General features: G+C 33.8%; 1 protein-coding gene across 12 annotated transcripts in view; it reads left to right on the top strand.

Annotated features, from left to right (window-relative positions):
• The window catches only part of ROBO2 (roundabout guidance receptor 2), a 570,793-nt gene that overhangs the window by 433,109 nt on the left and 124,795 nt on the right, over positions 1-12,889 (top strand). For all 12 annotated transcript variants that reach the window (XM_057696195.1, XM_057696205.1, XM_057696199.1 and 9 more), the window contains one exon: positions 11,879-12,006. In XM_057696195.1, coding sequence (XP_057552178.1) covers positions 11,879-12,006 — 128 coding nt within the window. The remainder of the gene's footprint in view (positions 1-11,878; positions 12,007-12,889) is intronic.

The following is a 12,889-nucleotide window of genomic DNA, read 5'->3' as shown; positions in this document are numbered from 1 at the left end:
TGGTGGAAAGTGTAGGCCAACAATTTGTGGTTCAGTTTCCCTGGAGCATAGTAGAGTGGCACTTAAGGCCAACAAGGTTAGTTGAGGCTTTATTATGAAAGCCTCTAATTCCAAGTGAAGTGCTTATACTGAACACACTGTGAAGTGGGGATTCACTAAGCATATTGAATAGAAATATATTCTTGTTTTTATGTTTAGAAAATTCATTCTTACATTTATATATAGTGTAGCTTGGAGCAGAGAAAGTTTAGAGGTAGGCATACCCGGTAGGAAGTTGTTTAAAAGGTAATTAGTGAATTACATTGGGGTATTTCCTGTGAATACACAAACATGGATATTAATGCAAGTAGCAATACAAAGAAAAGTGGTTTTTTTATTTGTTTTTTTAATTAGAAATTGATTCCATGTCAGAGTTCATGGGAAAAGAAGGATTAAAAGTAATACCAAAATTTATTCTGAGGATGGGTGCCTGGATGAATGATGTCCTTAATAAATAGAGAAGTCAAAAGATTTGTTTAACCTAAATCATTTTTAATCATATCGTATTTTTAATAACATCATAACTGAATTAAAGTTAGAATTATTTGTGAGATCCAAGAGTATTTTTTCTCTGAATTAAGGAGAAAAAAATTGCCAAATCAACTATGATATGCCATCTCTGGTAGATAATTTCTAATTTCAGAGATTTAAAATATGAAAAAATGTATATCTTAAAATTAAGTATGGGATTAGAAGCTAATGTTTACAGATGTTTTACATGCAAATAACTCATTTATACAATTGTCACAATTGCCTCATGAAATAAGTATTTTTATACTATTCTTATTTACAGTTGAGAGATCTGAGGGGCAAATTTCAGTGGCAGATAGAGATTTAAATCCAAGCACTTTAGCCCTAAAGTCCACTCTCTTAACCACTACACTAAAACAATTTGTTTTAAAGAAAACTGTATTAAGATAATAACAAAAGACATAATTTTTTTGAGGGCCCACTGGCTTCATGTTAGGTTGTTACACATTTTATAATTAATCTTTCCAACATCCTTGAGGTGTGAAACCCCTCTTTTAACAAAGGAGGAGACTGAGGCTTAGCGCCAATGAACCACGTGCTCAAGATCACAGGACCCGTGGATGGCTAGCTGGAGTCCACCCCAGGCCTCTCTGACATCATTATTGTAATTTTTTCTCTTTCTCCTGGACTCCCCGACTCCCTTTGCTATATTTATGTCAATCTCAAATATCCAGTCCTACATCTAACATGTGGGGCTCCCCAAATACACATTCAGTTCAGTACAGTAGCTCTCAGTTGGGGTCAATTATGCTTCTTCCTTTCCCAGAGAGACATTTGGCAATGTCCGGAGCCACTGTTGACTGTGACATTGACATGTGAGGGATAAGGTGCTACTGTCATCTATAGGGAGAGGCTAAGAATGCCCCTAAACATCCTGTTATTATGCATAGGACAACTCCCACAGCAAAGAATAATCTGCCCCAAATGGCAATAGTGCTGAGGTTGAGAAACCTGATTTAGTGGAAAAGATGAATCTGGGCATTATTCACCTGAATGCTATTTTACATGATTTTTAATTTTGTTTTTAATGTTAGGACAAAAATAATAGAATATTGCAAAGAAATAGATTTCAAAGATAATAGTCTTTTCTTACTGCCTTAACTATGAAGGCTATACCAGTGAGATGGACAAATAATACCATGACTGGATTTTACATAAACGTGTCATCATTGAACACAAGAAGAAGACCTTGGGTTCACTAATGACTTGATGGGAATGTATATTTTTGCATATTTTCTAGAATATATGAGGCAGAGGATTTTTCTTTATATTTCTTGCTCATTAAATAGTTGCTGAATTGATAAAAGTAGTTAAAAGTAGCTTAATTAGAGAAGTGTTTGAACCTTCATTTTCAAATACACCTACCAACCCACAAGTTATGTGACACATTTAACGATTAGGGCTCCCTTGTCATATTCAATTTCTAAAATATTCCATAAGCACATTTCACAAGGAAGTTTCTGTGGGCAGAAGGCAAGAAAAGAAAGCCTGTTGAAGCCACAGCATCACCCAGAGTGAACATCTCTCCGAGGATGCAGAGAAGCCTCCCCTACTCCTAGTGCTCATTTTGAACACCTATGAAGGAGACTTCTTGGAGTTTGCCCATCAAATACTGCAGAGCCACTAAGTAGATGGCAAATTTAAAAATCCATTTTATCCCAAACTTACAGTCCTTTATTGCACAGAGTTCATTCCCAACTCAGAAAAGTGCAAGAAAAATGGGAGCTGCTTATCAAAAGGTCTCGTCTGAGCTGTGAGTTCTGTGGACTCTCGTGAATTTAATCTCTAAAGTCCTTTTCTAAAAGAAATTAAAGTTAAGATTAATTTCTAACGAAACACACAACTGTGAGCTATATCCACTTTTCCAAATCTGATATTGCAATTTCTAGTCCTGTTGTAAAACCAAATTGTCCTAAATGCACTTATACCAGTAATATAATTATTTCTAAATTGAAGGATAATTTAACCTGCTTCACCACTTTATTTGTTCCAACATTGTCTCCTTAATTGTGATATATTTTCACTTCGTACCCTAAATTTTTCTGTCCTAATTAGTTAAAATAATACCTGCAGTATTTTAAAAAGTATTCAAAAGTAATACATTTAAGGAGTTGCAGCGATTATTTGAATAATCTGCTAAAGGTTAGTGAAAAAAGTATCACAAAATGGTTGCCTATTAAGGACAATCATGAAAATAATTAAACATTCTTTTCTGATATTATGAACCAAAGGAAAATATCAACATCTCTAGAATGGTTTGAACTTGATTTTATAGGAGTGTGGAAGGAAGAGTACATGACTTTCTGAGAGAGAGAGAGAGATGTATATACTATTCTATAAATATATAATTAAGGTTTTCCTAGGCAAATGCAACAGAAAGGCAGTGGGATGAGAAAAGTGAGGATACTGGCAAGCGTCTTATGGGCCATGGAATCTAAAGAGGGTAGACAAATAATTGTTGATGCAAAGGAGTGACAAAAATGCAAGAAGAGGTTCAGTTTGTGAACTGATTGAGAGAGGAGGAACCATCCAAGCTTATGGCAGGATCAGATATTTGAACTTTAGATTTCAAAGATGGAGCCATTCCAATTGAGAACAAGTTCCAGGATCTCGCTATGAAACAGTGGCAAAGGGAGATGGAGACAATATCTCTGAAGGAGGAGACATGAGAAAAGTGAGAGACAACTATAGAAAATCTTACATGACATTTGTAGGGCATTTACCATATGCCAGGTTCAGGTCTCAACACTCTAAATGTATTAACTCATCTAATCCTTACAAAATCCCTATGAAGTAGGTCCTTATTAAATGTTATCATTGTCAGATAGAAAGAAATTCTAAAGGTTCCATTTGAAAACTGGATAACATGATTGCTATTCAATGAGAGAGGACTTTTTGGTTTTGCTTTTAAAATTTTGCTGTTTGTTTTGAGGATATGTAATTCTTTCCAAAAAAAATTCTTGAGTAACTACTCCGTGTGAGACTCTGGGTAGTTATTTGGAAAGCCTGGGAAGATGTTCTCACTTTCTCTCTTCCTCTACCCTTACACAAACCCACAGAAAAGAGCCAGATTTCCATTAATATGTGGAGGTGAAGGTGAAAATCTGAGAAAGATAGAGGATAAAGATTTACAAATCAACAAACAGGTAGTTCAGAAGGCACAGTGAAAAATTTTGTGAAGAGGACTGCAAAAAAATTGTGAGAGGTTATATCAGAGGATTCAAAACTCACTGCAGAGGAGGTAAAAATGAGAGAATAAGATGACAGGAGAATATGGTAACTTGGATAGTGACCAAGGATACCAGTCTATGAACTTCACAGTTGTCCACAGATTTGCCCAGGAGCATTCATCCTTGGAGTCTCTGATGTCTGCTAGAGGTGTAGAAGATGGGTGAGACAGGGGTACGCAAAAGACAGCCATAGCCTCAGTGATTAAAACTTGGAGGCACTTTAATTGGGGTGAGCAGGGTGCTTTGGCCTTTCTGGAAGGGCTCAGCTATAGTTTGGTTTAATTGCCCAGCCTCCAGAGAGGGGCTCTGTTTCCAGCATGGTCAATGTCTGGGATCCCTGACAGTCATTTGAAGTCTTGTCTTTTGGGCCTAGTTATCTTATGATCTGAAACATGCTCTGTGTTAAGTCAACTATTGTTATATTCTTGTGAGTATTTTAGGTATCTTTTTTGTTTGCTTGTTTTCCCTTAGCTTTTTAGTTGGAAAACACTTGCTCTCTCAGCTGTGCTAAAGAGAGACTAGAAGAGGGGTTTTCCGTTGATGGGTCAAGCTTACAAGGGTAGAGCCACCCATGATTGGGATAAAGAGAACAAGGATAGCATTTATGGAGAGCCAAACAAGGATAAAATGTTGTTTGGTTAATTAAGACAGAGTCAGAATGCCATCATGTTTCAAGTTTCATTTTGACTTTCAGTGTAAGCTTCCAGAATAGAACAGCAAGTTCTCTTTGAAGACCACTTTTCTCTTACTATTTCCCTGCAAGTCTAATCTTCCCAGATTTTTGTTTCCTTTCCTTCCCCAATAAATGTTATGTTGATATTAAGTTTTAGATGACATCTGTTCTTCATACTGCTCTTAAGTGCCCTGCCTACTTTTGCTTATGACCAGAACCCTGAAAGAACAGATAAAGATTCCTTCATCCAAACTGTAAACACTAGCCTGCGTTATAATTGTAGATAAAAAGAAGAATGTGACCCACGTAGGCTATGAAGTATGGAAAACTTCACTTAATATCCCTTTGCCAGCAAAATAATGGCCCGTTGTGTTCATTTCAGTGTCCCAGCTCTCAATTGCAGTTTAAAAGCTCAATTTTAGAATACACCTTAAATATTATAGATTAAGAAAATGTCACCTGGGATTTAGGCTACCAAAAAGTGCTTATGTTAGTTTTAGTAACAGTTTCAAGTACTATCTGTGGAAAAATTTTGTTTGATTAATTGTGAGCAGAAAGATTGTTTTAGGAAAATTGATCCACTTTTCCTATTTTCTGCTGCCAAGCATGAAAGAAGCAAAATATGTAAATTTCTCCAAGAAGATTTATGTTTTATAGAAGAGTGCCCTGATTCGAAGTTGTAAGTTGTTAACATGCACTCTTTTTGAGCAATTGAAAAACACCACTGAGTTCTAATTGGCTGCATCTCCATGTTCACTGTAATGCATATATTGGTATCGATTACTGATCAGTGTGTCTCTCATTATCAGTGAATGATTCCATAAGATTAATAAGTAATTTTTTTATCTTAAAAATTCTTCTGTTGAAAGCAAGGCAATAGACTTTGTAACATTTTCATATAATGCTCCATTGAATTTCATTGCATTTGGAACTACAGAATACTGATTATTGCAGACATTATTTTCCGAAAGAATCTAAAAGGTGTAAGGTAATCTTCAATTATTTTAATGAGTGCAAGTATTTTGAAAATTGAAAACAAACTTTTCATGTCTCCCTAAAAGGAAAGGAGCATTTACTTGTGTAGACATTAAATATTTCCTGGTTCAATTCATAGTTTTTACGATTGGCCAACTTAATGATTAATAAAGCAGATACATAATAAAATTTTAAGTGCTAATTCAAAACACTCCTAGAATTGGAGCCAGACATCTTCTAATAAGAAGTAGTAGGTGATTTCAAAAACTAAAAATGCTGAGAAAATAAATTTCCTTCCATGGAAAACAAAGGTGCTTTTGAGATGAGAACGGTCATTTTATTAGTGTAGAGCCCTCACATAGTTCAAGCAGGGCAATAAGATACAGGGACTTGAACTGAACATGGTAAAATTCCAGTTTGTAATAGAAAATGTAGTGTTATTTTCTTTCATTTATTCTCCTCCCAAATTCTATAGCCATTGTAGAAGATTTGGAGGGGGCAGTCCCTAAATTATCTTAATTATATTCATAAAAGACAGAAAATCATAAGAAGTTCCTACCCCAGAAACTTAAACCACATTGGGGATTACAAAGTAAGAGAAATGTGTAAAATGTGGTTATGTTATAAAACTTTGCCAATTTTCAAAAATCTTGTTTGCTATTTTCAAAATAAATTTAGATTTGTAGGAAATCTTTCCACTAGCTTTGAGAGAAGGTTTCTTTAGCAGGAAGAAATAAAATAGATTTCTTCATTTAAATTTGGAAGTGATTTTAGCATATAGTTCTCTGTTTCTTAAAAAATCAATAATAGTTTCTCTTTTGACACACCTTTAAGATTTGACACACCTTTATTACCTTTAAGATTATTCATTAAATATAAGATCACACACAAACAGAACCTTGCATACAAACTGTTGTTTTAAGTAGTAAAAGAAATGTATTTTGTTTTGTTTATTATTTAGCCGAACAGATGGTAATGGTTTGACACAATTCAGTTCCCTTTTTCTCTCTTTTTTTTTTCCCTCTGGGAAAAAAACAACACAAAAACCAGAGCTTCTTTTCCCACTTTGTCACAGCTGGTTACCAATCAATCTCAATTCACGGTACAGTGATGATAGCACATGTTGTCCGGGGGCCAGATCTGATTGGGTTGCATTTTTCAGCAGTATTTCATATCAGAAAAAAAGGTACCTTTATAGTGGGGACTGTCAGCACATGATTGTACAACTGTCATTAATCAAACCTGGCAACAATGACTGCATTTATACAAGTCTGAGACTGGCAGATTTCACAATCAAAATCACCCCATTTCTGTTAGGATTTCCTCATCAGTAATTTTTTTCATCTCTTTCTTTTTTTTTTTTTTTTCTTATTTTTAATTAAAGTCAGACAATACCTCCTACATGTTGATCATATATAATATTATACCATGTTTGAAAACTAGCTATTTCATACCAAATTATGCTTCAGTTACTAAAAATCTATTCTCCACTATGTAAAGAAGGCTAAGAGCAAATCTGGGAAAATTTTAGGTACATTAGATTGTTTAATAAAACAATAATTTTAAAGTGTATGTTGTGTATTAGGAAACACATTTATGAACCCCCTAGGATTACAGTTGGTTCTAGAGTAATACTGAGAAAAATATTGATAAAAGTTAGTTTCTGGAGGTTTTGAGACTCTGAACATAGAGTCTGATGCAGAAATACACACCTGTCCAAACCACGTGCACACAGAGCGATAAACACACACACATCAAATAGAAAAGGTGTGTTGCTCTGTGTTAGAAAAATAAATAGGCACCAATACATAGGACGTTGATTTCAATCTCTTTATAACTCAAGACCACAATCTCAGCATCTTCTTCTATAAAATGGTGTTTGGAAATAGGCATTTTCTCTAAGTCATTTCTTGTGTGAAATCTTATATGAATCTCATTTGTAAACTAAAGATCTCTTTAAATGTAAGGAACTATTATTTATAATTATTTATATTACTCAGTCAATATTTGCTTTCTAGGGAAAAATGAATATTTCCCCAATTATCCAATCTAATAGTATAAAGCATCCATGAGATTACTATTAAGCATGTACACATTTATCCAGAAAGAAATACAAGCAATAAGGCCACAATTATTGGACCCTTGGAAATATTTGATATCTAATTGCTTGTGAAATATGTACTTTTAGGAAGCAAATGATTGTCCCAGAGACATCATGACCTGTTGGAGAGAGCAAAGAATGGTAGTAGATACTCATGACAATTTTTCCCTGATTATAGTTGTCTCAATGTGTGTGGCTTTGGGAAAGGAACTTTGTCACATTTTGCTTCAGATTGCCTTAATGTGAAATCAGCAATGAGCCAAATATATACTTCTTTCTGGATTTTGAAGTTATTTGGATGTAATTTCTTTAAAACCAACCTTCAAATATCTTAAGTTTTTGCAGGTAAGAGCTAATTTGATCGTAATTATAGGTTTATCATTTCTCTGATCTGAGTTGCTTCTTATTGTGAACATTGACAAACGTGCCATGACATGCTTCAGTCTCCTGGGTTGTGGGTACTGTCAGGGTTCAGGCTAGAGACTGGCACAGTGGTTCAGTTATGTTGAAAGGAACAGCAGTGTCTCCAGTAGTACAGTTGTATTAGACCCATGTAGGAGAAAAAGGGTGTATTTGGTGGAAGATAGACCTTGATTTGAAAATCCAAATTTCTATGTGAAAGTGTCAAAATTTTAAATGATGTTAGTTATTCCAATAATTTTAAAACATTAGTGAGCCAAAACACAAACACGCACGCAGATACACACACACCACTTGCTCTCGTGCAGATTTCAGTCCACAAATAAGCAAACTGCAGTTATGATTTTACAGTATCTAGTGTGAATTTCTGTACTTAGACCACAAGGCATGAATTCTAATAACAACTCTTCCACTAAAAGTTTAATTGGGGTATTGACCATGTATTCATTGAACCCATTAAGGAAAATTTTGTGGGAGCAGCTGCCATTTTGGTAGTATATCCCCTGCTTACTCTAATTTCCCCTTATAGATTCATATATCACAATTTTTAAAAATTGAATCTTTATGCTTTCTCTTGGTAGAAAGTTGTAACCTCTGTAATATAGTTGATGAAGAACGTGCCAGGAGATCTAGTTTTCAATATGGTCTAAACTTTTGCTACCAGTGAATTCCCAGACTCTGAAAAACAAAGTGCTATTTTTCTAATCTTAGAATTAGGATATTAGACTAGACTCAATAATTTTTCAAGTTTTCCGTATGTCTCAGAATTTATAATCTGTTGGTTTCTTGGAATAACCAATTTCCATGTATTTTCCTATAACTGCGTAATTAAATAGCCTTTCCCGCACCTCTTACCCTAAAGATATTTTATTTAGGCTTCAAGTATTCTCCTTTAATATTGATATTTTGGAATTTTCTGAGTATTTCCATGTTCACTGATTCATATTCTTCATAGTTTTCTTGACTTAAATTATATATTTTAAAGTCATTGTCTTTACACATGTAGCATTCAAGTTCATGTATATTACCTTTTCAATTTTTATGTCTGTAATTTCTTTCTTGATAAATAGGGAGTAACATTGAACATAATATTCCAGGTTCCATGATGCCATATTTTATAAAAATGTAAAAATAAACTGTATACTTTCAGGTTGAAGTTTATATGCCTAAATTTTCTAATTTTTAAAATGGGAAACAATAACTTTACTCCTTACCTACCTGAATTATTATGAGAATACATTAAAAAGTATATTTAAGAACACTGTGCAAATGCATTTTATGGTCATTATTTTATTTTAATAACATGTGTGATTAGAAATCACCCTAGTTGCAAAAATAATGAGTTAATATACTCAAAAGCATTGCACAAAACACAAAGCTTTATTTTGTTCTCCTGTAGTCTTCACATTTGTTTTAGATATTCTTCTAGAATTATTTCTTTTATTTTGGTGTAGAGAGAAAGGGTTTTTTTCATGTTAACTTATAGAGGGAAATTTATAGTGATAATATGTAAATCGAATGTCTAGAATACTGGTCAGGATTTGCTAACTTCATTATTTTAGCTCTATCTCCATAGTAGCATTTATGTATTGAGTATTCTGAGTCTTGACATTTACAGTATTTTATTTGATTTAACCTACATTTCAGAACCAAATGCCAATATATAAAGCTAATAACATTGCTTTGTTTGTTGATATAATAGAGGTCTATATTTCATATTAGTTTATCCTTCAGTTCTGCATACAATTGTCTTATTAGTAACCACGCTATGAAAGAGCTACAGAAAATTTTTAAGCATTTGCTAGATGGTTCATCATTCATTACATCAGCATTCGTTGAGCACACCCAAGATCTCAGATGTTGTTATGTAGGGTTCAGAGTATAAAGTTTAGAACAACAGAGAATTAATTATTGTTCTCACAGAGCATACGTGCTCTTGGACACCAGGAACACAATAAACAAGCAAAAATTTGATAGAGGTATGTGCTGTGAAGAAGATAAGAAGTACTAAAAGTAACAAAAACGATGAAAACAGAATAAAAACAAGTAAAAGTGATTTTAAAATGTAACTTGTGGGTAAAGGGCTACTTTACATTGTTTGGGCCAGAAGACATCTCTGAGGGAGTATCTGTGTTATCTCCAAAGTCAAGAATGATCAACAGTGAAAACTGTAGGGGAAGGGCAACCCCTGAAGTCCCTGAAGTTACAAGAGAAGTACAAAGACACAGTGGTAAATAGGTAGTTATGTTGAGCAAAGGAAAGAGGGCCATGTGGCTAGAAGAGAGTGAATGAGAAGTTGGACAGATTATCTAAAAGTCTCAGCACCAGAGTCTGTGCTGTTAAGCACTTGCTTATGCTACTGGATGTTAAAAGCTCTGTGCTGGGGCTGTGACTATAGCAGTGAGTAAAGCAGATAAGATCTCTGCCTTTATCAAAATAGACAATACAAAATGTGAGCAAGTGCAGAATGATTAGTGTAGCAATACGTTTTTTTGTTTGCTTTGGGAAGTGTTGGTTTTGGTTTTTTGTTTGTTTTGTTTTGTTTTGTTTTGTTCTGAAGAGAGAATAATTATCATTTTCTAGTGTGGTAATGGATGGCTTCAAACAAGAGTAGTGGATCACGAGGTTTCCCTCCTGACTTAACGACATTGTGAATCAACAGAAGTTTAACCCCAAACATGCAGACAGAAAAGTAACCACCATGACCAGAGGATGGAAGAGCAAGGATAGTTAAGTTTAGTTGGCATGCTTGGTTCATAGACACTGATTTCTGTCTTGCAAAGTTCTGTAAAACAGAACTTTTATTAGGTCCATGTCTCAGCTTATAATAATGTTAAGCTGTGTTATTCTTTTAGCTAAAGCTAGAAGTAGAAGAAACCTGATTGTAATACTCTTCAGTGCAAGCCTAAAAAGTTTTTTGGTCCTGAAAGCAATAGAAAGTCACAGCTAGTTGTAAGCAGACAGAACTAATTAAAGTAATAATTTGGAAATATAGCTTAAACTGTGTGGTGTATATGAGGAAGACAGTCAGTGTGATCAACCAGAGGCTATTGCAAAAATGTGTATGTGAAATAACAAAGACCATCAGTGAAAATCAAGAAGGAAAATCAGATATGGAAAGAATGTAAAGATAACTTCTTCATTACTTTGTATAACTTCTTAGAATGTGATAAGAGCATATGCTTAATGCCAGCTCTTAAAACATTCATGTTAAAATTTTAGAATATTTTTCTGAACTAGTTCGTTAGTGTAGTTGTTAATAAATAGAAGTGTGACAATAAATGCTTGTGAAAGAGCTGAGGATGTGCATTTCCAAAAATCATTCCAAAGCATGTTTTAAAAGTTTAAACGTTTTAAAAGTTTATATTGCCAATTTAAAAAAGGATTACTCCTTTTTCATTATTTTATCCAATGTCTCTTTTGTCAATTTGCCAACAAATAAGAGAATTTTTTCCTTTAATATATTTCAGCTCTATTACATTCAAGGTCCCTAAAAAATAAATCATATATTTAAATGCAGTGTAACTTACAAACTATAACTCACCAAGAAACTGTTTTCTTACTAAGAGCTACCAAAAAAAATACTTATTTACTAAGAGCTACCAAAAAATATACTGTGTTCTTACTAAGAGCTACCAAAAAAAGTCAAAGTGTTAATAAAGCCTTTGATAATTTTGATGCGGCCAGAGTTGTATACATATCTAAATTATAGGTAATTGATAATCAAGCAGCTAGACATCAGATACAGAACTAATGATCTTATCAGCAATTGCACTTTATGGCTGAATGCTGTGTATGTGTGTTATTTTAGGTAAAATACAATATAAAAGAGAAAAATGAAGGTGAATACTTAGTGTTATCTAAATATAACCAGTGTTATTTAATAAAACCAATTCATATTCTACACAGGTATGACATCAAAGATGACTACACACTCAGAATTAAAAAGGCCATGAGTACAGATGAAGGCACATATATGTGCATTGCTGAGAATCGGGTTGGAAAAGTGGAAGCTTCTGCTACCCTCACAGTCAGAGGTAAGAGACTTAAGATGTGAAATACAAATTGAACCAGCAGACTAATATTTGATTAAATTGGTAAGTTAACTCACAATCAAAATAATAGCTTACACTGTTTTATTATTACATTAAAATGCCTAGATTTTGTGTCCTCTCTATTTTTAATTGAAATAAAATTACTTTAAGATTTGGATTTGAAGGAATGATCGTTTGAAGTGATTAATATTTATTTAATAAGTAATAGCTAATGTAGTTTAAAAGTAAATCTTAAAAATAGAAAAGATTTACACTAATCTTTTATATTTCCATTGCCTTGAACTATTTACTGCTTTTAAATGTCACTAGTTTCAAAAATACTTGGTTTTCTGTTTTCTAGATTGTCACTTTATACTTGTAGACTTTTTTTGAAATTCTTTTTTATTTCAGCATTCAAAAAGCAATCTGAAAAAACTAACACTGCTTCCAAAGGTGAAAAATGGACACAAAGGAGCTCCCACGTTGAGAAAATCTGATTTAGAGAGTGATTTGTGAAGTTCATTGGCCTTAAATAATTGAAATAGTCAGTGCCGCTCCTGTAATAACTTTCACTTTCTGGGTGTCATGCACTTTCTCAGTCATGGAATAATTTTCATTTATAGACTCCCTGCAATTGCTTATAAGTGAAAGAAAGCATTGCTTAACCCTACAGTGAGCTAGAATGAATTACTTGTCTTCCTGGTGGTGCGTGTTGATGCACATGAGTAAATTATATAGCCCAAGCTACCAAGTAGTACCATGTACACAGCTACACTCACTCTTGCCAAATAGATATTACCCATGGCATTGTTTACACTCTCAGGACTTCAAACAGAGATAGGCAAGTACATCTGTTGCTCAGTCTTTCAGCCTTTCTTCCAGTACC

Source organism: Hippopotamus amphibius, chromosome 10, assembly GCF_030028045.1.
Source record: "Hippopotamus amphibius kiboko isolate mHipAmp2 chromosome 10, mHipAmp2.hap2, whole genome shotgun sequence".
NCBI classification, from domain to species: domain Eukaryota; kingdom Metazoa; phylum Chordata; class Mammalia; order Artiodactyla; family Hippopotamidae; genus Hippopotamus; species Hippopotamus amphibius.
This window is presented reverse-complemented; position numbering and strand designations above follow the sequence as displayed.